The sequence below is a fragment of the Mus musculus genome, chromosome 6 (genome assembly GCF_000001635.26).
Source record: "Mus musculus strain C57BL/6J chromosome 6, GRCm38.p6 C57BL/6J".
Taxonomy (NCBI): Eukaryota; Metazoa; Chordata; class Mammalia; order Rodentia; family Muridae; genus Mus; species Mus musculus.
In genome coordinates, this window is record NC_000072.6 from 38,187,524 (window position 1) to 38,214,049 (window position 26,526).

Consider the following 26,526-nt stretch of genomic DNA (forward strand, 5'->3'; position numbering starts at 1 on the left):
ATATATGTTCTTGTCCCTTCTGTCAAAAATCAGCGAGTCTATTTCTGCACTTTCTGTTCTGCTCTGGTCTCCATGTCTGCTCTTCTGCAACGCCATGACCGTTTGGTTACTATTACTTTGTAATATATTTTACGATCGGGTATTATAATGCCTCCAGCATTCTTTTTCACTCAGGCTATTACATTTGTTCTCTTTGGGGGTTTTGCTTTGCTTTGGATTCCATACAAGTTTCAAAAGCCTTCCCTGCTCCCCCATACCTGTGGGAAACTGCCACTAGTATTTTCATAGGAATTGCCATGAACAATTACAGATTACTTGGCAGTATGGACATTTTTTCTTTAAAAATTTTGTTCTTCAACTTCTTTTCCAAATAATCAATCAATATCTTTTTTCTTTAGGGTCTATCGTTAAGCGTTACTGTGTTCCCTTTGCGGTATCACGGTGTCTTGTTTCTTCATCCCCCTGTCTCCCAATATTAATATTTGTATGCCTACTGGGTTCATTGCCTATTGTATTTTAATCATGACGCTTTGTTTTTAATCATGAGGGTGCACAAGAGGGATGCAGGTGCCCGTGGAAGTCAGAAGAGGGCAATGGACTCCTCAGAGCTGCTTACAGCAAATGTGAGTCACAGCATGGAGGAGCTGGGAGTCAGATTCGTGTGCTCCTGACTGGTGAGCCATCTCTCCAGTACCACTTCTACCAATTTCATAGGATGGCTTTCTCCTGCCATGTGTCCTGTGGTATCAGCTGGAAACGTTACGCTGCAAAATGTCACCTATAATCATCACAGGCTGGGTCTCCAAGTGCTGTAATGGCCTAGGCTGCAAAGTCCACAGACTGCACCAACTGTGGGGTACATGTCAGTCTCCATAGGTTGTTTGGGGGCAAGGCTGCCCCAGTGGGTCATGACGGGTGTACCACAGTACTCCTGACAATAAGGCAGAGTGACTGTCAGGGTCTGAGGTAGACAGAGAGCTCTGATGGGAAGAGGCTGCAAAGTTCATTTACTTTGAGGGCATCTCTGGGGATGAAGCTGCTTAGTGTAGGCCAACAAGGTGTTTCCAAGGCCACAAAGAAGACCCGTATGCTTGCTCAGTGGACCAAGTTCCTGAGATGGGGCTACTCAACTACTTCTTCAGGTTACAGTTTGATGCTGCCTGGTTGCTTTCTGAGCCACGGATGAGTCATATTATTTCAAAGTGTCGTGTCATAGAATGTAGGAAGCCAACCATATGAACACATGCAACATAGTGATTGGCATGCTACGGGCTCAGAGAATTAGGAGGCGGAGCCAACATGAAGGTGATTGGCATGCCTATGGGCTCAGCAAATTAGAAGGTGGAGCCAGAAAAATCACTTGTGACCAGGAGTTCAAGTCCAGTTGAAAATCTACACATCAAAAGATGCAACTCATAAACATCTCAAAATTGTAATGTTCAATACAGATGAGTTATGAAATACAAATAGGTAAAATGACATGGCATCCAGCGTTACACTAAAACATTCTTGCATCTTCAAAAAGGTTCTACCAATTTTGCTGAAAACTGGTAAAAATCTTGATTAACTTTTAAACTTATTAATAAACATGTGAACTTAATGTTATGTATTCTACTTTTGCTCATGATTGAAAATGTCCATAATAAAGGTTAAATAAGATATTAAGCAGTCATGGCTAACTTTAGGGAGTGTGAGCATATGGACAGATGTGCATCTGTATTTAATAATCCTTTTCTTGTAGAAGTACGGGCTGAACCACGGGAGTGAACATATATATATGGTCTTTAAGATTTATTATAAAATAAAGAGAAATAGATGGGAGAGAAGGTAGAAAACTCTAAGAATTAAAGATTATTAGGAAGGGGAGACAGTTTGATCAGTAAGGTGCCTTGCCTTACAAGTATGAGGACCTGAGGTACATACCCAAAAACTACATTTAAAAGGTCAGGGGTGCTTGCTTGTCATCACAGCGCCAGGGTGTCTGAGACAGGCAGACAGCCTAGCCTAGCTGGTGAGCTCCCAGCCAGTGAGATAGCCTGTCTCAAAAAACAAGGGGGACAGCACCCAAGGACTAACCTAAGGCGGTACTCTGGCCTCCGCACACATGTGCACATACTGCACACACACACACACACGTGAAAACACACACACGTGAAAACACACACACAGAAGGAGCTAAAAGACTGTTGAGAACATATAATGGCACATGGGGGCTCATTAAATGATACTGTGTGCCTGTGTGTACACTTGACTTTTTCTATAATCATAAAGATGTTGTTACTGTCATTAGTAACAGGCCCAGCTGCAGCAAGCGGCCTGTGGACAAAGAAGCCTTAGCTATTCAGAAGGCCAAGTCAGACGGTTTGCTGAAAACTACAAGCTCAGGTCCAGACCAGGACCACAGCAAGACTGTCTCGACAAATAAATGAACAATAAAAGAACAATACTCACTTTAATTTCTTTTTGAGATTGTATTTATCTTTATGTGTATGGATGGGTGTTTCGCCTGCGTGTCTATGCACTACATGTGTGCACAATCCTCAGTTCTTACATTTACTGTGTGTGTGTGTGCAAGCATGTGTACACAAGCGCACAGAAGCAAAAGGACAACCTAAAGGTTCTCTCCTTTCTACCATGTGGGTTCCCAGGGTCAAACCCAGGTCTCAAGCTTGGTACCTTAACCCACTGAGCCTTCTATCTCACTGGTACATCATCCCCAATTTAAAATATACACACACAGACACACACACACACACACACAGAGACACACACAGACACATACACACACACACACACAGAGACACACAGACACACACACACAGACACACACACACAGACACACACACACACACACAGAGACACACACAGACACACACACACAGACACACACAGAGAGAGAGACACACAGACACACACACACACAGACACACACACACACAGACACACACACACACAGAGACACACACACATTAAAACATAAATAAAATTCTACATACAAATCCAAACCTCTACACTCATTCGTCTCACCTGTTTGAACTTGAAACCTGGGATCTGGCACGAGAAAAGATGGCTTCACAGACAGGATTAAAGGCGTCTGGCCACGCACAAGTTTGCTATTGATGAGGACGTTGATGACTGATATCGCCGTGTAAACAAAAGGACCAGACGTTACCAGAAATGTGAAGTCTGTGAACAGTTCATAAACCTAGAGAAATAAAAAAATTTTAGAAAGACAATTCAACCTTAGAGAAAACCCTGTTGGATAGAAAAAAAAATAATCAGTAGCTCAAATGGAAGGAGAGATGCTTCGAACAAAATCAAGATTTCATTTGACGTATTCCTTTTGTATGATCCCAACCTTCACAGAAACAGGACCATAGAAGCAGCCAGAAAGGACAGACCATACTATGGGTTGAATAGTGAATTATGGGAAACTGAAGATTTCTGTCATGCTTAAGCCACATATAAAGGAGCAGTTGTTTCGCTAAGACACACTGTTTAAAATAACCTGATGACAGCCACTTAAACCATTTCCAAGTATATGGCAGCCACATTAAAGGTAGAGAAACAGGGGGAGCTAATTTTAATTTCACTTAATACAGAAAACATCATTCCAATGTGTAGTCACTACAAAAAATTATTAGTGAGATACTGCTGTATCTGGTGCATTTTTTGAGAGCTGGCATGCAGTTTACACTCACCACATATCTTATTAGCTCGTGCCAGGACTAGTTAGAGCACAGCTTTCTGATCTCATCTGGAAGGGGATACCGTCAGTGGGCATAGCATAAGCAGTACAGGAATCCATCTCTTTCAATAGAATCCTCTATTGAAAGCACAGAAAGACACAAGTATCCTTCCCCTGGAGTCTAGTATAAGCCCCAGTCACTTATTAAAGCAAGTCAAGGATAGCAAAACAGTTAAGGTTGCCCCAAACTATGCTGCCTCTGGTCTGACAGACCATTCCAATTCTACAAACACAGCCCCACCACACAGGGTAAAACGACATGTGAACGGAGATGCCAAGGAAAACTAGTTTACCAGGAGGAGAGTGAGAGAGAAAAATCCAAGAGCAGAGGCCAGGGCTTTTACCACACCCCATGAGAGCCAGAAAGCATGCCAGACATCAGACTCCCAGGCTCAGGGTCTCACCTTTAGCTCCACCGCACGGTTGAAGTGGATTCTCAGCACTTCTTTAATTGATGTAATGATGTACTCCTGCACAGCTCGTCTGGCCAGCACTACAAACAAAATCCAACCACCAGATGCATTTTAGTGCTAGTATGAAGCAGGAAGGTGCCACTTCAGGAAGCCATGGCTGAGATGAAGCATGCTAGAACTTGTTTTGAAAAAATAAGGCCCATACTAAGGACTGAGTAGAAAGATCTAAGTGCTGTGAAGTATTCTAGAAAATGGAAATTTGGGCATTACACTGAGAAAGACAGTAAGACCAGGGAGCAACTGTGGCCCACGCAGGGGGGCAGGAGCTTCTAGTTCCCACCTTCTTCTCAACAAATAACAGAATGTCTCCAGCTGTGCATCCGACGGCAAAGGATGAGGCTTTAAAAGCTCTCAGAAGTAATATTTTCAAAGTCTCTGAGATGCTATTGAATGAACTGGTGATATCTCCCTCCACAGAAGGAGGGCAGCTGCACTGAGGTTCAAAGCAGCTGTTGGGAATGCTAACCACTACAGATGGAAGGAAAAACTCTTCATCATGCCCAAGTAATAACATTTTATACAGGATATGAAATATTTCTCACCCCCAAATCTAGTTCTTTCCATTCATTTTTTTTTTTCATTTAAAAGCCGAATTTAAAAATCTGTACTGGGGCTAGAGAGCTGACTCTGTGGTGACAGACAACCCAGGCTGAACTCCCAGCACCCACATCAAGCAGCTCACAACCTGCAAATACAGAGGACCTAACACCCTCTCCTGACCTCCACAAACACCTGTATTTACACACACACACACACTCTTAAAATTATCTTTAAAAATAAATTTAAAAATATGAACCTGTGCCAGTGAGTATATGTGTTCCCCAGTAATTAATACACCTCCCTTTTTATCTCAGTGCTTTCCCTTTTTAGATTTTATTTATGCATATAGATACATACATGTGTCTGTAGATTACATATACATGCAGGTGATTATGGAGAACAAAAGAAGTCAGTCAGATCCCGTGGAGCTAGAGTTACAGGCAGCTGTGAGGCACCCAATGTGGGTGCTGGGACTTGAACTCCCATCTTCTGCAAGAGCAGCATACTCTCTTAACCACTGAACCATCTCTCTAGTCCCACTAGTCAATGTTTCATCATCCTGTTTTAATTATTGAAACGTAAGACAGAATCACTCCCCATTCTCCATTCATTATATAAAAAAAACAAGTGCTTAAGCTGTTTGTTTCCCCAGTAAGTGTCACTTGTTGTCACCTCTTCAGTCCATGGCATCATTACAAACTCATGGTCCAGTCTGGCTACCTTGGCTGATCCCACCAACAGCCGGCGCAGCATGGCTTACCAGGCTCTGACTAGACAGACTACGCCATGACTGATGAACAGAAAGACAGAAAAATAAAATGAGTGGGAAGGTCTTGTGGGAGGGAGGAGGGAAGGCAGGAGGAGCTAACCGTGAGGAAGGTGAGGTGTAGAGAACACCAACATCAGAAGACCTGAGTGGAGGCAGGAGGGCAGCCTACCAGTGGCTCCGTGCAGCTACGGGACTACTCAGGAGAGCTGATCGCTACTTAATGGCCCCCACTGACCACCACCATAACTACCAACTTCTGTGGTTCATCTGAGGAAGACAGGAAATGGCAAACCTGTAACACGAGGACGTGAGGCTGGAAATTCGGAACCACCCAGAAACATGTATCGTACAAATTGGTTTGTATCAACAGTTTCTCCAAAGCCAAGAGAAGAGAGGTATGGAGACCTTCAAACAAAGCCTGACTCCCGTCAGTGGAGGTCAGAGTCCAAGGGTCCCCCTAAAGCCATCAAGGATCAACACCCCTGAAGTAGCTCCACTTCATTACTATGGAGAGCCATCTAGTCAATCAATCAATCAATCCCTCTACGTTTGTCTAGACTCTTCCCAGGCGACAGTTGCCAAGAAGAAAGAAGCCAACATACATGAGGCTGCAGACGAGCTGAGGCCCGTCCAGAACAGTGTGGAGACACAGCTCCGCCAGTTATCAAAACTGCGGAAGGGCAGGCGCACAGCAACCGCTCTGTGAGGCCAAGAGCAGTTAAACGCACTCAAATAAAGGACGACAAAAGTCAATCACGAGTACACCTAAAAATTATACAGTGCGATACCTGATAGTCAGAGGCTCCTGAAATAGCTTCTAATTATCTACAGAGAAAAATTATAAAATGGGGCACATCATTAACTATCATAAACACTGAGATTTCTAACTTACAAGCTTGCAATTGCTTTTTCAAGCCTGTAGAACCATTTTAAAGCTGCTTTGTGATTGTTTTGTGAGGAAGAAAATATTTAGCCTACAGTAAACAGATAATAAGTAAATCAAGCCTCTTCTACCTTATGATAATTACTAACTAATATGCAATCCTGTGTGGTCATTTCCTAGGTGCTCTGTATTTTACACATTTAAATCTCTATAGTAGCCTAATGGAGCTAACATCACTACGGTCCTCCTCTAACACTTGTGAAAGCAGATTAAGAGGCCGGGTAAGTGGACAGCTGGCACGAGGCCAGCAGAGGAACAGGACTGCTACCCACAGGTTATGTGAGGCCAACACCTACTCTCCTAACCACAATGGTGTCCTGTAATTCTGCACACAAACACCTCGAGAAGTCCTCTATCTCAGAGAGGTGACTGGAAGCAGGGCCTTACCAGTTGTGATCAAATAGACATCGGGAACCGTAATATCACACACATATGGCGGCTTGGCTGTGGCCAGTGCTGGTGTACCAACTGTGGCTTCAAGCGTGGAGGTGGTAGCAGGACCGAGGGAGGGTTGGGGAGGGGGTACACTGTTCCCCTGAGGGTTCTGACTCATAGGCTCGCTGTTCAGAGCAGAGTCCACAGTATCACCAGGGGCAGTGCTGGCACTGGGCATGCTCAGTTCCAGGGATGTACTTAGTTCTGGGGAAGTACTGGGCGGGAAATCTGTGGATGTCAATGATGAGCCCATGACTGGCTTTGTGGGCGGAGGTGAAGGGCTTACTTCAGAAACAAGTGATGAGGAGGCTGACAGGTACGGGTCAGAGATCGACTCTGTGCTGCTTGGAATGACACTGGAGGGTGTGGGTAAGACTGGTGTGTGATGATCTGTCACACGCACACTGCCATCGGAAGGTGTCAGAGTCGAGAATGGAGATGACTCGGTTAAAATGGGTGTCAAATGGAAAACAGTTGTTGGCAGTGATGTGAGGTGAGTCCCAGCTGCGTAGATGCCAAGAGAGGGCTCAGAGCTGGAGGGCACCAGTGTGCTGATAGTGGACTCATGGGGAATGGGTGAAAATTCAAAGGCAGAGGTAGTTTCAGAGAAAGCTGAGGTAAGATGAACATGGGATTCTCTCAGTGAAACTCTGGATACTTCGGTGAACTCGAGAGAGTCAGAGGGGGAGCTTGAAAGTGGGGGCCTCTCGGGGGGACTAGGAAGAACAGTGACTGTGTTCAAAAGAAGGTCTGCACTTGACTGTGGCTGAGACGGCTCTAGACTTGTGGGATTAAGAACAGAAAGCTGAGGTGATTGCAAATTCATAGAGTTGGACAGTGAAAATGTCTCAGCCATGGTGGAAAAAGTTTGAGAAAAGAAGGTTGATGGATCGCTTGACATCAAAGATGGGAAAGCAAGCTCGTCTGACCGTGAAGGGGCTGGAGTGCTGAAGTCCAGGGGCGGAGTGGAGTAAAAGCCGGATGTGAAATCCAAACGACTTCCAGACTGGAGTTCCAGAGAGCTGGTAGGTGCTCCGTGAGAGAAAGCGCTAGACTGTGCTGAGGGGACCAGACTGGGAGAGGTGAGAAGGCTTGGCTTTCCAGCTGGAAAGGATGGACTGTTTTGATTTGCAGTCAAGGAGAAAGATGAGTCAAAATGGGTGCTGGGGATGACAGAGGACAACAGATGGATCATACTGGATGACATCACTAGATCACTGGTGACAGAGAAGCCAAAAGTCGAATCCAGTGAGCTTGGTGTGGAGAGGCGGCCATGGGAAGGGTACACCTGAGTGATGGCAATGCCACTCACATCCACCTCGGGTGACACATCCATGCTGGCTTTCCACAGCCCCACAGGTCTGGAAGAAAAGGAAAACACAGGTCTGGAAGGGAAAAGCGTATTAAATTCTTGAGGCTCTTCAAGTTCAGAGAGGTCTGTGCCCACACTGCTCAATGGAGAGACATGACTTGCCTCTACCGAGGCAGTAGACAAAGTCTCAAGCCTGTCGCCTGACCCCATGTCCTTCTCTGTTAGGCTCCTGGCCAGTTCTTGTTGAAATGATGAGACAACGCAAGACACACACCCTGTGTGTGGTCTCAGGGAAGACTCGGGGCTCAGGACATAAGGATGGTCAGTAAAACTGGGGACTGGGGAGCTATGCCATGACTCTAAGGCTCCCCTGGCCTCACTAGAGAGGAAGGAGTCCTCCGAAACACCAGGTAATTGGGTAGCAAAAGACACAGATGAAAGTGGGGTTGAAAATAGAGCAGAAGGCTGACTGCTAAAAGTGGGGTCTGTGGGTGACGTGGTTATGCCAGGGTGTGCTCTTAGAGCGATGGCTTCCTCTGGGTGTTCGATCCAAGCAGTGGTCTCATTAGGGTATCTGTCCGAGCTTGTGGCCAGGACACCCACTAGAGGCTGTGAGACCTCCCACAGGGGGACAGATGGCTGTTGAGTCATGCCATTGCCTGATGGCTGAGACACTGAAATCCGGGAGCTAAAAAGGAGGTTTTCTGCGCCCTCTGTTACAGAAGCTACTGTCTCTGGCAAAGCCTTGCTTGATAACTGGCTGTGAATTTCTATAGGATGAAGCACCGAATTCCTACTAGGAGTTGGAATGATGCCCTCAGACGTGAGAAAAGCTGACCAAGAAGTGCCGAAGTACGTGGACGGCTCCACATATACAGTTGCCTGTTGCACTGTGTTCTGACATCCGGACAGCACTTCATCCGGCAAAGAAATGGTGGGAAGTGATGGGGTCGTGCCAGGCTCCAGCATTTCCTGGGGTGGCTCTGGTGGACTCGGTGTGATATACCGCATTGGGGAAACCCCCCTTGAAGAGGTCCAATGAGCATCTGGCAAAAAGTTATCCATCTCCTCATCATCGAGGGCCACCTCATTACTCGTCACGGATCCGTAATTTGCCTCAAAGAAACTGGGCTCCGCTGTACTTTGAGTCTGTTGTCTCTGGCTTAAAAAGGCTGTATCAAAAGCTGTCGCTGACGGAGAGGAGAGGACAAGGGCAGAGATGCTTGGTTGGGACCTGGGAACAGTCTCTGATAAGGTCACTTGTGCAGCACTGTGCAGGATGCTTCTCTCTGGCAGGAAGTCCGAGGGGCGTACAGGATGGCTGTGCTGAGCCAGGGAGAGGTCATCTAGTAAGGGAAGCAAAGTTGAATTAGCTGCCATGCAGGAAGTCAGAGTGCTAACATTTCACTTCAGATATAAAAATTCACTCATTCAAAAAATCAACATTCACTAAGGCTGCAGAAAGAGCTCGGTGGTTAAGAGCACTGGCTGCTCTTGCAGAAGGCCTGAGTTCAGTTCCCCACACCCATGTGGCAACTCAAAACCTTTCTGTAACTCCAATTCCAGGTGGTCTAGCACCCTCTTTTGGCCTCTGCAAATACCAAATACATAAAATAATGCCAAAAAAATCATGCACATAAAGTAAAAATAAATACATTTAAAAAAAAAAATCACTCACTACAAACAGTCGCCAATATGCAGAAATTCTAGTTGGAAACTAGATAATGTCAAATGATGGCATACATTCGCAATAATGCTGTTGCATAATCTATGTGTCTTTACAAAACACACTTCTTATCCAGCTACAACCGTACAGAGAAGCTACAACTAAAGACGAGCTGAAGGAAGGACAGCCCAAGGTCTGCATGCGACACCCATGGTGGAAATGGCAGTTGGGAGTCAAAACGAAATTCTGCTGAATCTATTTTGAGAACACACAATAACTTGCAAATAATACTTAGGCTCATGGATAGCATACTTCTAGCTTCTGAAAGTCACAAACTCACACTGGTTATAAGCTGTGCAAATTACCACTCCGTTCTCTGTGGCATGACTAAAAACTGCATAGGAATGCGGTTCAGTAGTGGAGCACAGTTGGAAGGCAGGAGGCCCTTGGTTTGATCTCTAACACTGAGGAGGATTTGGATCCCCTGGAACTGGAGTTACAGTGGCTACAAACTGCCAGACGTGAGACCTGGGAACTGAACCCAGGTCCTCTGCAGGAGCAGCAAGTGCTCTCACCTACTGAGCATTCTCCCCAGCCCCTAATTTAAAAAAAAAAAAAAAAAGCATGACAAAACTGTTTCACAGCAACATCATTAAGCATATGCGATCGTCTGTACAGCCTAGCTTTAGAGTTTCGTATCTAAATGCTTACTATCTTACCTTGCCACATACCAAGCTCGGGCCAAAGAGTGGCTATCCTTCTCTATGGTAAAATAAATCAATAATAAACAAATAAGGACAACAAGAAAAGAAAAACATCAGCACACATCTAAAAGGTTATGAATTCATAATACTGTCCAACTGTGTTGATACACATTTGAAAGTTTGCCTAAGAATAAGTAACTTTGTCTGCTTTAAAACTCTGCTACAGGGCTGAAGAGATAGCTCAGAGGTTAGAAGCACTGGCTGCTCTTCCAAAGAACCTGGGATTGGGTCTCAGCACCCACATGGTGGCCCACAACTGTCTGTAACTCTAGGTCCAGGGGATCTTACTCCTCTTCAGACCTCCAAAGGCTCCTGTACACATGTGGTACAAAAACATACACTCAGACACATAGTCACTTTTAAATAATAAAAACACTCTGCTATAACTTGTTTTAAAATGTAAGAACCAAACAGAAGGCAAGATCCCTGAGTCAGAAACACATCTTTATGTGAGTCAGAGGATGCAAGAGATAAAGCAAAAAGAATATTGTTCAGTGGCTGATTTAAGACTGAGATATGACACAAATTACAGTTAAATAAAAAGGCAGGGATGAGGAAAGGCAAAGTGACCAAAAAGACCAAAATAAACCTAAAAGTCCCCAACTGGAAAAGCACAGACACCAAAAAAACTTCACACTGAGGCTGAAAGGTTCCAACCTGGGAGGTTTTATTCTCTCTGCCAAGCCCCAGGAGAGTCACCAGCTCCTAAGGAGTGGCAGCTGCAATGCCAGAGGGAATTACCTCTGTAGTTAATTCAGGAAGAGGTTAGAAAGCCCAGGTGAGGCTCTCTCCACATAAAAGGCACCAGGGACTCTCATTTCAAGCCCTGGAGATCAGTTTCCAAGCTATAAAGCTGTAGATCACCCAAGAGTGAAAGGCTTTTTTCTCTTTGAGGACAGAAAAGGGACAGGGCTGGAGAGTTGCTGCTGGTTCTCAGGCAGTGACTTGGGCGTGGAAATGACGCAGGGGCCTTGTGGACAAAGCAAATGCTGTGGTGTCCCAACTCTGTCTGAGAGCTCGTCCCCCTGGGCCAGTATGGAGGCACTTTGTCCCCACACCGCTTTCACTGGGTGCTCACCTGGACCTGGCCATGGTACATATTCCAGCCCAGAAACTGCCCATATACTCTCAGCACCATGCCAGGCCTGTTCACAGATTAATTGCAGAGCCCCCCAACTGTCTGTCTGTCTCTCTGAGACTCATGCAGGCAAAACAAGTGTGGCATTCTGAATTCATTTTAAGTCATTTTATTCTATCCCAAACCTTTCCTAACTACAGCAGAACATTGTTGAATCATGAACTCTTCCAGCCAACCGGATCCCTTTAAGACCCCGGTCAATCCCCTCCTGTCACAAATGAGGCTTACAGGGTTTAAGTTAGCTTGCTGAAAATATTCCTATCTCCTGAGGATGGGAGTGGAGGTGGGGGTGGCCAGGGTCCAGGCTAGAAAATCAGTTTTGTACTCTCTTCATCTACAAAACGTTTTGCCAAACCAGTCCATTTTAACCAACGCGGTTGAAAGCATGTCGAACTGTGCTGTGTTGTTATAACTGAGCTGAATGTACACGAGAAGTTTGGCTCCTGGGATCTACGCAAAGGCCTGTTTTAGACTAAGCCCCACTGCCAAGCTCCAGGACACAGGCCTGAGTGCTGACAAGAAAGGTCACCCTTTCTCAGAGTTGGCCTGGAGGACAGCAGTGTCACCCATCTCTAAAAGCTTTAACCCAAATGGAACTTCTTTGTTTGTTTGTTTGTTTGTTTGTTTTCCTAAATTGTATAGTTCTCAAAACACTATGACTCCTCTCAACTTACTGTAGGCATTCAACCTACAAAATGAAACTAACCCCACCGCTACCTCACACTGCAAGGCAAAGGCAGGCAGATGAAACCCATGACCAACCTGGCAAATTGTCACCAACTTTTCTCCTTCTAGTTCTCAGAGCGTCCTGAGGGAAATCTTCAGTGTCTTCCCACACGGGTATCCTTCCCCCCCGACCCCCGACTTAGAAAGCAGTGCCTTCCTTCTTCTCCCAGCCCCAAATGTACCAATATCCTCTGCCAGGATACTCTGTCCTCCATGTCTTCCCAAGTACCAGGTAGACAAGAAGTACCATTTTATACGTGTATGTGTGCGTGTCGAGTGTGTGTGTGTGTGTGTGTGTGTGCGCGCGCGCGCACATGTGTGTAAAACAGAATACTGAGTCTAGGAACGTGTCCATCTGGAAATTTGCCAAGCAAACAAATATTATCTCAAAGTTGATGAGCAAATTTATACTCCCACTAGCATTATCTGAAAACCTGGCTGTTGCTAAGCCTAATACTAGACATCTCTTGGTGTCCACATTTGTGCCAACCTGGCTCTGTGAAATCTTAATTTTGATGTGTACTGCTTCCTGCCCACTGACTCAGGCAGACTCAGCTTCCCATCCACCAGCTGGTCATGCTGTCCCCTCTGGTGTCACGTGACCTCTACTACCTGTCCTGCTACACCTGTCCCCTGTTCTCTGCAGGTGATAAAGCAGAATCAACACAGAGAGGGGTCACCTATGTAAAGGACCCCAGGGGTCAAGACAGAAAGGCTGGACACCTCAAGAGGCCAAGGCTGACTTCCAGGAATTAAAGAAGGGAGGGATTTTCTGTAGATGATGTTTCTCCATCCATGTCTTCCTGATGTAAAGAGGTTCTTACTTCATTTCAGAGTCTGCATCCTAAGTCAGATGTACATCCTAGGTCATGATTATTGTCTCTTTAGGGTGTCTTTGGATCTCAATTTTAATACAATCTAGAATTATCTTTTGGTCTCAGTTTGATCCAAATTGTGTTTGTACATATGTGTGTGTGTCTTTAAATAGCACCATCTGAGCCACTCAGAAGGCTCCACGGGGAAGGCACTTGCTGCTTAGCCCCAAACCCCAATAATGAAAGAACTGACTTGAAAACTGTCCTTTGTCACTGCACTTTGCAGAGCACTCACACTGTGTGTCCCCTGTTCTCTGCAGGCACACTGTGTGTCCTCCTTCCTCTGCATGCACACTGTGTGTCCTCTGTCCTCTGCAGGCACATTGTGTGCCTTCTGTCTTTTGCAGGCAGCATGCTGCAAGCACATGCCTATAAACATTAATTAAATAAATAAGCTTTAAAAGACAGAAAGGTTTCAGAAGTTGTCACCTCTACTAAAAGGTGTAATGTGCTTCTAAGCAATCTTCCGAAGTTTTTAAAGTGTTTGCTTTTCACATTTAGTACTGAATGAGCCTCGGAGTGTACAGATGTGTCTGTGCACACACACTTATGTGCAACTGAGGTACGAACACGGGTAAGATCACCCCGGGCCAGTATTCTGTAAGAACAGTCCACAGGCTTTTTTCTACTGGCTTCCAGTGTAAGAACGTGCCGGAGCCTGCCCCTCAATCAGTGTAACTTTCCCAGTTAGTGTTACAAAGAGATGGCAAGTCCCAGGACGGGATCTGGCATAAATTCCTGTTCTCCTTTTTTAAAGGAAAAGAGTTTGCAGACATAGAGGGAGTAGGGTATGTAGGAGGTTCCTGTGGTGGAATAGGGACAGGACTGGAAATACAGGAACAGAGCCACAGAGGAGGCCAGTGTGTCTGAGAAGAAGAAAGCAGCTTAAAAAAAAAAAGTGAACCCACAGAAAAAGCCGGGTACACTGCTGTACATTTCTAATCCCACCACTGGGGAAGTAAAAAAGACACAGGTTGATCCCTGGGCACTGGCCGGCCAGTCTAGACTACTTGGAGAGCCCCAAGCCAATGATGAGAAACCTTGTCTCAAAAAAAAAAACAAAAAACAAAACAAAAAACAAAACACAAAAAAAGCAAAACAAAACGACGACGACAAAAAACAGTGGGCTGTGCCTGAGACACCAAAGCACCTGAAACACAAAGGTGAGAGAACCAAGAAAGATGACAGAGCAACAGGAAGCCACTGAAGAACTCGATCACAGTCACCATCACAGTCACGGGTGCTGAAGTCCACTCTCCCCGCTGCTGGATGAAGAGCAGGTAAATAGAGCCAAGGAGGATAGATTCCCTTAGGCAGCCGCAGTGGTTGAGCCTGAGCATGTAAAACTTCGATTACCAAGGTGGTCTGGTGGCCAACAGCGATGTCTGGCCATGTTTCAAAAGCACGACCATTTCAACCACGTGAAACCTCGTTCAATCAGGCACTGCCATTCACAAGTCTCCCTGGGGATCTGGATGTCCATTGACGTCTGAGGAACCTGAGCTTATTCTAAGGGAGGCCCTGTAGTGTCATCTAGTATGCAAAGGGACACAGGGGCCCTGGGGTAAATCTGCCAAAGTGAAGAAAAGCCACAGAGGCAGGGAGACCAAAAAGTGGGGTGATAAAGCAGAATCAACACAGAGAGGGGTAACCTATGTAAAGGACCCCAGGGGTCAAGACAGAAAGGCTGGACACCTCAAGAGGCCAAGGCTGACTTCCAGGAATTAAAGAAGGGAGGGATTTTCTGTAGATGATGTTTCTCAGAGTTTAGCCATGTTGGAGCATAGAGAGACAAGATACATCTGGAGGGGCCCCGAGAGATCATTTGGTTCCTAGAGCCATAAAAGCTAATCATAAGAAAACATCAGCCAAAATCGGAGATGTTCCATAAAAGACCAACTCCTCAAAAAACGTCCAGGCCATAAAAGGCAAGGAACAAGTCCAGGGACTCGGCGAGGCAGGCTTAAGCGCTTGCTATGAGAGACTGGCGGCCTAGGTGGGGCCCCAGAACCACGGCAGGTGCTAGATATGGTGGCATGCATCTGTAATCCCAGCCGTGCAACAGGGTTGAGAGGAAGAGAGAGCAGCAGCAGCCAGAAGCTCACAGGACGGCAACCTTGATGTGTGCAGCACAGCAGAAACAAGAGAAGCCAGAGTCAGCCGGGAGGGAGGAGAGAACCAACTCCCACACGTTGTCCTCTGACCGACACACAGACGCCATGGTACACACATGCCCACACATGGACACAAAACACATTAACTGTTTTTATTGATTCCTGGTGAATTTCATATCATGAACCCCAATCCTACTCATCCTTCCACCCTTGCAATCTCCCCCCATAAGAAAACAAACAAACAAACCCATCTCGCCAAGGGAGCTGCAGCGTGTCACACAGGACACCCTTTTGCCCAAACAGCTGTACCTGCAAATGTTCATTACAATGAGTCACTGGTCTGGTTCGAAGCCTCTGGCTTCTGCCGTACTATCAATACTGGATCCTCATGGGACTCTGAGATATCCTGTGGTTACCCCGTGTCATGGAGATCCTGCAGCTTTGAATCTGCAGAACCGACCCCTTCACATGCTCCAGCAGTTCATGGATAGGCTAGATGTTGGGCTGGGCCCGCTCAGAGCCCTGGATCTGGGCCTGGGTGGAAGCTGAGGTAGTCAGCCTGCCAGCTCTCCCGTGCCCCACCACCACCACCACCACCACCACCACCACCACCACCACCACCACCACCACCAGGGCTCTACTGTGCTGCCCAGGTAAGACACCAGTCTCCAGAGTGCTTTAGCCATTAAAGGATGGGGCCAGCTCACCTGCCTGATACATGGCAGGAGAGGAGTGGGGCCAGCTCCCCTCTGGCACAGGAGCCCTGCCACCAAGGCTAGCTCTGTGCTGCCCAGGAGAGGTGTGTCATCCCCATCCCAGCCCCAAGTGCTGCAGCTGACAAGGGGCAGGGCTAGCTTTTCCCCCTCTCTTAGGTGGTGGTGGTGGTGGGGGGGGCATTTCTTTCCCAACCACCCCACCACACTCCAGAAGAGGGGCAGGGCCAGCTCTCCTGTACCCCTGCTACCAGAGCCAGCTCTCCTATGCTACCTAGGCAAGGGGAGGAGCCAGCTCTCCCCAGTGTGCCGTCCAGAGAGGGGCAGGACCAGCTCAGCACAGTGCTCATATTTCAACGTAGCCTCAGGTGGCAGCCCAGACCAAGGACTTCTACATGGTCTTTGGTGGTAACACAGGCATGGGGCATCAACATACACCCTCGATGCAGCAGGATCACGGACCCAGACATGGCTCTAGAGGCAGCTTAAGCCTTGGGCATCACCATGGCCCCAGTGGCCGCACAGGCTCCTTCTATCCATCTGTTCCTCACTGCCTTGTGTCTCCAGTTCTCTGCTTTCTCTCCCCTCTCTCCACCAGGGACTCCATCTTTCCCCTCTCCCCATATATGTTCGCCCGTCAGAGTGGCACCCACCATGCAGGTGCTTGGGTGCTTTCTTCCAGCTGCCCTGCGCCTGCTCTTTTGTTTTTTTAAGACAAGGAAGGACAGAAGACCTGTCACAGATGTGAGAAGACCAAGAAGGTGTGGTAAACCCTTATTCGTTAGGATTCTGGATCGAATTCCAGAGGTGAGAGGCTTCCCAAGGACAGTTTCACTGTTTCAAATCTTTTAGGATCACACACAATGCTAATATTAGGGGAACCTGAATTACCACACAGTTCCTATGTGGTAATCACTTTTGTATGTTTCTGAAATTTTATTTTAAGATTTAAAGAGGTAGGTGTGTGTGTGTGTCTCTCTCTCGCACACTCGTGCGCGCACGTGTGGATGCTCAGAGACCAGAAGAGGGCATCCTATCCCCTGGGGCTGGAATTACAGGCAGTTATGAGCTCCCAACACAGAGAGCCCAGTTAAACCCAGGTGCTGTGGGAGAGCAGTACAAGCATTTTCAGCTGCTGAGCCATCTCCCCAGCCCCCCGAATTTCTTTTAAAATGAGAACTAAAATAACTCATTCCTGTCCGGCAGGTTAGGCATGGGCTCAGGAATCATGTGTATGGGAGTGAGCGGGTCTGGCTCTGTACGTGATGTTTTAGATCAACACCACGGATAATTCCAATGCAACCGCAGCAGCACTGATACAACCCAGGAGAAGACACGGAAGTACAGAGAACGAGGGATGGGCACAGGTGAGCTGGAAACACAAACAGAAACCAGAGGGGGAATGGAGAGAGAGAGACAGAGACCAGAAACACAGTGGCTGACTGGGGAGACTGTGTTGGAACTCTGGCAGAGGTTGCCCCTCCACATCGTCTTCCTTATTTGTTTGGGCTGCCGCCCATCGTGAAGAGGATGTGGAAGAAAGGTACACAGTACAGGGGACGTGGAGAAGGATCAAAGAGACCTGGAGGGCGGAGGAGAGCACTGGCCACCGACACCAAGCAATCAGCAGGCGCTCTGCCCCCACCCAGAAGGTAGGTTTTCAAGTTAGGAACACTCCCGCTCCCAAATCCACGTTCCCGGCCACAACTGGGTGCAGGAACTCTATGAGTGATGCATGTTCCACAGGAAAGAGCCTGCCTCTGAAACACACTGTACATTCCCAGGACTCTACATTCACAACTACTTAAGCGCTCCTTTTTGAGACCCACCTGTCTTCCCTGACTAAGTCATACTCTTCATTCAAATGCCTGGACCACCCTGGCTCACCCCTGAGCCCTGACTCAAACATAAAGCACTACACTGAAAAGAAGCTGCTGGACACCCGGGCCTGCTGCCTTGAGGCTCATCTGGGTCCACCTCCAGCTCTTCAAGCCCCGCCCATAACACACTCAGTTTCCTTTCCTGGGTCCCAGTTCACTTGTCTACCTACACAATACAGGGCTCCCAGAAATCACCACCTGAAAAATAAGCGTTGAAGCTTATGTCCTGTGCACGCAGGACTGAAATGTGGCCCTTTCTGAATACAAGGCTGTCTCAGTCAAGAGCAAGGGAAGGCTGCCTGCATAGGCAGGAGGTGACTCCACAAAAGGACTGTAGACCGAATTCACTAGAAGACTTGAGTTCAGAAGGCAAGCCCAAGTCCATAGAGGCTGGGTAGCTGGGATCTTGAGCAGGGAGTGTCCTTGGTAAGGCCTTAGCTAGATCCGTCTTGCAGGGCTGCCTCAGCCCTCTCAGCATGCTCAGCTCCATGGCTCTGCTCCTCCCTCCAGTCCAGTATGATGGAGGAAGAGAAGATGAGAGAAGAGCCAACTGGCCAAGCCTGGGTCACAAGCCATGTTACTCCATCAATCCCCCTGGCCCTCCAGACTGTCATATGATGAGTGAGCATTCTCCAGACTTAAAAAAGGAGAGTTCCCCACTAAATGACAAGTGGCCTCTCTGTGGGCCCTTGAGGAGACTTCACTTGTAGCTGGAAACAAATCCATCCAATAAGCAGAGCTCTTCAGCTCCGATACATACAGCCTAAGTGTGCGGGGAGCTGGAGGGCCAACGTCTTCAGCGCACCCCAGGGAACAAAGCCCAGTCCTCCCCTGCTCTCTGCTTCCCTACGACTAATTCCTGGTGGTTGCTCCCACTTCCCACTTCCTCCTCTGGCAATGAGGGCCCAGATAAACAACCGGTGACATCCCTGGAGCATCAGGGGGACTTGAGAAAAATTTAGAAACCTATAACCACAGGCCAATGATGCCACAATAAATGCCATGGCAAAGCTTCCTAACAATTCATATTATTACAGTCAAAACATCAGCACGAAACTTGCAGTGGGATTCGAGAACTCTTTGTTTGCAGGATCCTGTTTGGTGAGATAAGGATATTAAAATGCTGGCCTAACTCAAGGTATATTTATTGGACAATGTCACAGCTGGCTTTGGTTTTTACTGTTTTCCTAAATAAGATGTGATCCTTCCTTACCAACCTGGAGAGCAAGGCCACCAGCACTTGGAGCAACCAAAACAAGCTAAATACTCAATTCACCAGGAACAAAGGGGAAAACATCCTTGTGCCAGCCATCTGTTCCTAAAACAATTTAATTCAAAACAGTCCTATAACAGCAGGGAAAAGGACACCACCCGCTTCAAGATAATCTTGTCTCCAATTACACTCGGAGCTGGATGGCACACGACTTAGTCCCATGACTAAGCACGAAGAGGCACTTTCCCTCCCAGACCAGGGGCAGCAGCATTCAAGTCCACACTCACGGGAAAGGGCCTAGGGCAGAGCAACTGGAGAGTCAGCCATCCCTTGCTGGGTGGGTTTAATCCCAACAAACGGCAAACAGCTTACACTGCAGGCTTAATACCCTACCTAATTCAGGTCCAAGTTAAGCTTTTCTTTGATAGCAAGAGAGCTAGAAGCTTAGACAAGAGAAGGGTCAGTCTGGCTGGAGGCCCCAGCAGAGACAAAAGGGGATATGCACAATGTCTGATGTGTTTTTGTGACAAAGAGCAGTGGCTCCATTCAGTTGGGAAGGATGCTAAAGAAGTTGGCTCAGGAGTGTGAGAATGTCAGCAGACAACGGGGAGCCACTGGATAGTGTTGAGCAGTGCAGCCTTTTTTTAACATCAGCATCCTGCATAAAAATCGCCCTGGCAGAGGGAAGAGAAGCAAAACAGGCTCCATCCTCCACGCAGATACTCTGGACACCAGGCAGGGGCTGGAATCAGGAGGAAGAGGAGAATGGGAACATAAAGCTTTAGAGCCTGGCGGGGTCTGGGAGGCATGGGAATAGGTGAAGGTGATCTAAGGCAGGGCAGGAGGTTCAGACATAAGGACAGGAGTTCAAGGCCAGCTTGGGCCACACAGCAAGATCACATCTCAAAAAAGAAAAATAGAGTCACCATTGCCAGCTGCCCACTAGGCAACTCCTCTGAGTGTCTCAGAAGCCCCACCCCACCTCCAGGGCATTCAGGCTCACTAACTCTTGCTCACAGTTAGGTATTTCTACCATTGTTAGCCCCCACTCTCTCCACCCTACCACCAATGCACTGCTGTGTCCTAAGGATGACCTGCTCAGAACTCAGCCTTACAGAGTCCGTAGGAGACAGGCATCCTGGGCACTGAGTGAAACAGGTAGGTCTTCTGAAACCCATACACCTTGCTTCCTCCCTCGTTCTGAAGGTGGCTCTAAAGCAGGGAGAAGTCTTCGAGTACAGGGGAAGGGAGAGGGATCTGGTTGAAATCTTTTGTCATAGAATTAGGAATCCCAGCACAGTTAGCATCTACTGTGGAGGCTGTCTACACGGAGCAGTAATTCTTTTAAAAAGATTATATCTAATAAGAACATTTAAATACTCAGGCATTATAGCACACCTTTAACCCCAATGCTTGCAAGTAGGCAGATCTCTATAAGTAAGAGGCCAGCCTGTCTACTAGTGAGTTCTAAGACCACGAGGGCTATGTAGAAAGACCATGTCTTAAAAAGCAAACAAAAGCAAAAGACAGACAGACAGAGAGAGAGAGAGAGAGAGAGAGAGAGCACTTTAAATAGTAATTAACCATGATTAGGCTTGACCATAACCACACTTTTGCTTATTCTGGCTATAAACCTGCAATTTTCTAGAAATCTCATAAGAAACCTTAGTTACAATGAAAGGCACATTTTAACCGCCTTCTGTAACTCTTGGGATCTATAGTTGTGTTTTATCTAATTACAATGTCATTCAAGGTGTCCCCAGAACCCTCTATAATCTAGATTATCAAAAAGCATAAAGTGGGGGGGTCTCTTAGAAATCTGGTGAACAATGTGTGGTGGCCTGAATAAGAATGGCTCCCACAGGCTCATATTTGGATGCTTAGTTTGAAAGGATTAGAAGGATAAAGAGGTGTGGCCTTGTTGAAGGAAATGTGTCACTAAAAGATGGGCTTTGAAGTTCAAAACCCCATGGCAAGCCCAGCAGCATCTCTCCTGGCCTGTGGAGCAGGATGTTACTCTCAGCTACTGCTCCAGCACCATGCACACACACGCTCTATCATGATGAAAACACACTGCCTCTGAAACTGGGAGCAAGGCCTCAATTAAATGCTTTCTCTTACAATAGTTGCCTTGGTCATGGTGTCTCTTCATAGTAATATAACAGTGACTAAGAAACAATGAAATTTCAAAAGTCCAATACACAGAAGGGCATAGTATCAAACAGCCTTGAGCCCAGCACTGGGGGAGGCACACCAAGGCTGATCTCTGTACATTCAAGGCTAACCTGTGTACATATGTTTTGCCAGGAAGCATTTGTGAACCCCAGAACCTCAAAAGATCACCAAGGAGCTGATTTTGATGCAAGTACATTAGGGTCTCTTTATAATAGGCTGGAGGTTGGGCTCTCCACCAACCCTGACACAGCGGGACGGGAAGGTGGAGCAGCCCTTGAGCCCTGTCAGGATAAGGATTTCTAGGAAATGGGGAGGTAAGCCAACAGGTGAGTAAAACCATGAACAATCATAAATGGTCTGAAAGAATATCTGAAACAGATGAAACAGACCAATCTTTGACTGTTGCTAGGAAGTAGCTAGGGAGTAACTCTGGGGTATGGTTCAAGGACAAGCCATGGGGTCCTTCCTGGTGCTTGGGTATACCTTGGGTTCAGCTGCAGGTCAAATTTGTAGGCTCTTTTTCTTTGAAGATGGAGGCCAGTCTCAAGATGAAGTAGATTTGGCCTCTCACAAAGTGACTTCTGAGCCAACCAGGGCTACAAAGTGAGATCATGTCTTTAAAAAAAAAAAAAAAAAAAAAAAAAAGGAACAGGACTGGAGAGAGGGATCAGCAGTTAAACAGTGGCTGCTCTTCCAGGATTCAGATTTGATTCCCAGCACCCACATGATGGCTCACAACTACCAGTAATTCCAGTCCTGGGGAATCTAATGCCCCCTTCTGACCTCTACAGGCACTGCAGATCATGGTACAGAAACATACACACAGGCAAATAAATCATTTTTTAAGAGCTTAGAAGCATAAAGTCCTATATACAGTCACAGCCAGGCCAGTGAAGCACGGGTCCTCTGAGAAGCCACACCCAAGTGCCCAGGCACATCTTCCTTACCTGTTTTGCTTTTTATTTGTTTGTTTGTTTTGGGGGGTTGTTTGTTTGTTTGTTTGTTTGTTTGAGACAGGGTTTCTCTGTGTAGCCCTGGCTGTCCTGGAACTCACTCTGTAGACCAGGCTGGCCTCAAACTCAGAAATCCGCCTGCCTCTGCCTCCCAAGTTCTGGATTAAAGGCGTGCGTCACCACCGCCCAGGCTACACCTACCTGTTTTATAGACTAGCCCTGTACCTATGATGCACACGAAACATCTTTTTAAATAAATTCCAGCGCTGCCTCATAGTAGCTCATCCTGAAATTCTTTTTTCCTCCAAAGCCAAGGATCCAGCTTTACTGAGCAGAAGCTCCTGAGACAAAGACCCCTTCTCCGGATGCGGGAGGTAGATCAGGGTGTGTCTCCTGCTGCAAGGCTGTGACCACCCCACCCATAACATGTTTTCAGGGGACTTCTACTTGGGGTCACAAAACCCAAGTAAAAAACGTGGAGGCATCACCATCACAAGAATCCTCCATCTCCTTCAGACAGTCGCTAGAGGTGAGTGACATCCTCACAGCACCACAACCTCTAGAAGTGCAGGCAAAAGATGCTCGGTTGGGGAACTGTGACTGCCCAGCTCTCAGCCAGAGGTGTAAGTTCCAGGACATGGATATCAGCCTAGTATCTCCCCATATGCCACACCCATGCTAAACTCCTAAGTGCTCTCTCCTATCTACTCTAAGCCATCTAGACTTTTCCAGTCTGCAGATCTGATTGATGTATTTCTGTATCTCTGTTTTATCTAAAAGAAAAGGCGGGGGGGGGGGGGGGGGGGGAGCTAGAGAGATGGCTCAGCAGTTAAGATCACTGACTGCTCTTCCAGAGGTCCTGAGTTCAAATTCCAGCAACCACATGGTGGCTCACTACCATCTGTAACAGGATCTGATAACTTCTGGTGTGTTTGAAGACAGCTACAGTGTACTCATACAGAAATAAAAAGTCAAAAAAAAAAAAAAAAAAGGACAAACTGGGCAGTGGTGGCACACACCTTTAATCCCAGCACTTGGGAGGCAGAGGCAGGCGGATTTCTGAGTTCAAGGCCAGCCTGGTCTACAGAGTGAGTTCCAGGACAGTCAGGGCTACACAGAGAAAGCCTGTCTTGAAAAAAAAAGAAAAAGAAAGAATAGAGAGAGAGAGAAAGTAAGTCTCAGGGTATCCTGGTTTGTTTGTTTTATTTTAATAGTATAGAATAGAGTTTATTCAGGGCATGGGGAGGGGAGTTAAGAGGGTAGTAGAGGTGGGGGGAGGGGGAAAGAGAGGGGAGGGGAGGGGAGGGGAGGGGAGGGGAGGGGAGGGGAGGGGAGGGAAGGGAAGGGAAGGGAAATAGAGTAATAGAGGCCAGCCATGAGCATGTGGAGAGAGGGGGGAAGGGACGAGAGGACAGAGTGAGAGACGAGAGCAAGCGGGTTTCCCGATCGTAAAATCTTTCACTGGTTCTGAACAGTCAAAGCTCAAGGCTATAGTACCAGATGTGATGAAATGCATCTTTCATCGTAGCACCAGGAGGGTGATAGAACAGGAAGATCAGAAGTTCAAGGCCAGCCTGGGCTACTTGAAACTCTGTCTTAATTCTCTAACTCCCCCCCCCTCCAAAAAAAGTGAAAATCCAAAGCCCTTAAATGATGGAGTGGAGGCTCCTGTTGGGAGCACGCCCTAAGGCGCCCTCCATTCCAGCTGCTCTGTGCATTGCTTTCTCGGATGCTGTCTTCACTACCAGACCCTCCTAATCTCAACTCTTCTTGCACCCAGCCTCCCCTCTTCTGTTTTCCCTAGATCCCTTGTGTCTGTGCTTTTCTCATCAAACTTAAGCTGCATCCTGGCCAGGCATTATGGTGCAAGCCTTTAATCCCAGCACTGGGGAGGCAGAACAGTTCAAGCCCAACCTGGTCTACACAATGAGTTCCAGGCCAACAAGGGCTATACACAACAAAATCCTTGCTTAAAAACCAAACATACTCTGGACTGTTGATTTACTCCTCTTCCTACCTTAGGAGACGATAAGCAATCTGAAGGGAAAGGCTACATCTTTCCTGAGTCCATCTCCATACCCAGCCCAAAGCGTGCCATATATTTCCCAAGGTCTAGAAGACCCTTCTGACCATGAAAGCTAAAAGCAGGACAGGTATTAATCAAGAATAAAAGGCCTCCTGCTTGTGGACTTTACAACACAGAAGAGATCGATAACTAAGGTCAAACTGGAGACTGACAAGGAAACAGGGAGGCTGTTGCCAGATAGGGATGAACAAGGAAGTCACCAAAGGATGAGGAGCCAGAGAGACAGTGGAAGGCTGCTCCAGCAAGACAGGATAGAATGTGTGTAAATGGAAGCAAATTAGGTAAAGATGAGAAAAATCTGGGTGCTTCACTACACTGAATCAGAGGAGTACTGAATCAGAGCCTGGGGTGGGAAAGCCCTTTCACAGATGTGGAAATGGCTGGTTGGAAGAACACATGGCCAGAGGAGAAACTGCCACAGAGAACCTGCCACGGGGAACCTGCCACGGGGAACCTGCCACGGGGAACCTGCCACAGAGAACCTGCCACGGGGAACCTGCCACAGGGAACCTGCCACGGGGAACCTGCCACGGGGAACCTGCCACAGAGAACCTGCCACGGGGAACCTGCCACAGGGAATCTGCCACAGAGAACCTGCCACGGGGAACCTGCCACGGGGAACCTGCCACAGAGAACCTGCCACGGGGAACCTACCACAGAGAAGCTACCATGGGGGAACCTGCCACGGGGAACCTACCACAGAGAACCTACCACGGGGGAACCTGCCACAGCAAGGCTTGCATGGTGTGTGGCTAGAAATGTGTTCTTGAGAGAGCAATTTGGGACAGTAAACTATGTACTGGTTACTTTTCTCACTGCTGACAACTTAAAAGGAAAGTTTATTTTAGCTCACAGCTCCAGACTATGGTCTACCATGGCTGGGAAGTAACCAAGAAGCTGGGCAGCTGGTCACACTGTATTCACAGTCAGGAAGCAGAGAGAGGCGAATGTGGGTGCTCACCCCTCTTCCCCTTCTACTCAACCTGGGATCCTGGCTACAGAACAGTGCTTCCTATGTTGAGGGTGGCTCTTCTTACCTTAATTAACTCAATTATAAAAACAAAAACATCACAGTCCTGTCCAGAGATTTCTTTCCATGCTGTGGTTTCCATGAGAATGGTTCATATGTTTGAATACTTAGTCCCCGTTTGGTGGAACTGTTTTGGAAGGATTTGTCGGTATGGAGGAAGAGTGTCACTGGGCATGAGATTTGAGGCTTCAAAAGATAAGTGCCACTCCCTGTGTGGTCTCAGCTTCCTGTTTGTGGACTGAGAGGTGAGCTCTGAGCTGCTGCTCCAACTACCACACCTCTGTTCCTCCGTCAGAGACTTTAACCCTCTGGAATCGTAAGCTCAATAAAACTCTTTCTCTTATAAATTGCCTTGCTTTATCACAGCAACATAAAAGCCACACACATGGTAATTGTAGATTTCATCAAGTCAACAATCAAGATTTACCATCAGAGATTGAGAGTTATCAGCAAAAAGACAATGAGGTCAAAGAGGGTAAAATTTGTAACTTGTAATAATGCTCATTTGAGGGTGTTCTGCAGTAATTATATTATGGTAGCATAAAAATTTGTGTTCCCGCCAAATCTGTGTTGAAACCTGTGGTGGTTTGAATATGCCTGGCCCGGGAATGGTACTATTAAGAAGTGTGGTCTTATTGGAGTAGTTGTGGCCTCGTTGGAGGAAGGGTATCACTGTGGGGGTAGGCTTTGAGAAAGCTTCCTCCTAGCTGCCTGAGCATGCCAGTCTTCTGGTGGCCTGCAGATCAAGATGCAGAACTCTCAGCTCCTTCTCCAGCACCATGTCTACCTGGACACTGCCATGATTCATGGCTTGATGATAATGGACTGAACCTCTGAACCTGTAAGCCAGCCCCAGTTAAATGTTGTCATTTATAAAAGTTGCCTTGATCATGGTGTCTCTTCACAGCAACGGAAACCCTAAAAGGCAAAATCCTTCCCCAAAGTTCACTGACTTTAAAGAGCTGAGGTCTTA

General features: G+C 47.1%; 1 protein-coding gene across 1 annotated transcript in view; it reads right to left on the bottom strand.

Moving 5' to 3' along the window:
* Positions 1 to 26,526, bottom strand: part of D630045J12Rik (RIKEN cDNA D630045J12 gene) — a 130,966-nt gene that overhangs the window by 64,350 nt on the left and 40,090 nt on the right. The window contains exons 2-4 of the mRNA NM_194061.3: positions 6,861 to 9,566; positions 4,153 to 4,241; positions 3,028 to 3,205 (exon numbers count right to left, since the gene is read on the bottom strand). Coding sequence (NP_918950.2) covers positions 3,028 to 3,205; positions 4,153 to 4,241; positions 6,861 to 9,566 — 2,973 coding nt within the window. The remainder of the gene's footprint in view (positions 1 to 3,027; positions 3,206 to 4,152; positions 4,242 to 6,860; positions 9,567 to 26,526) is intronic.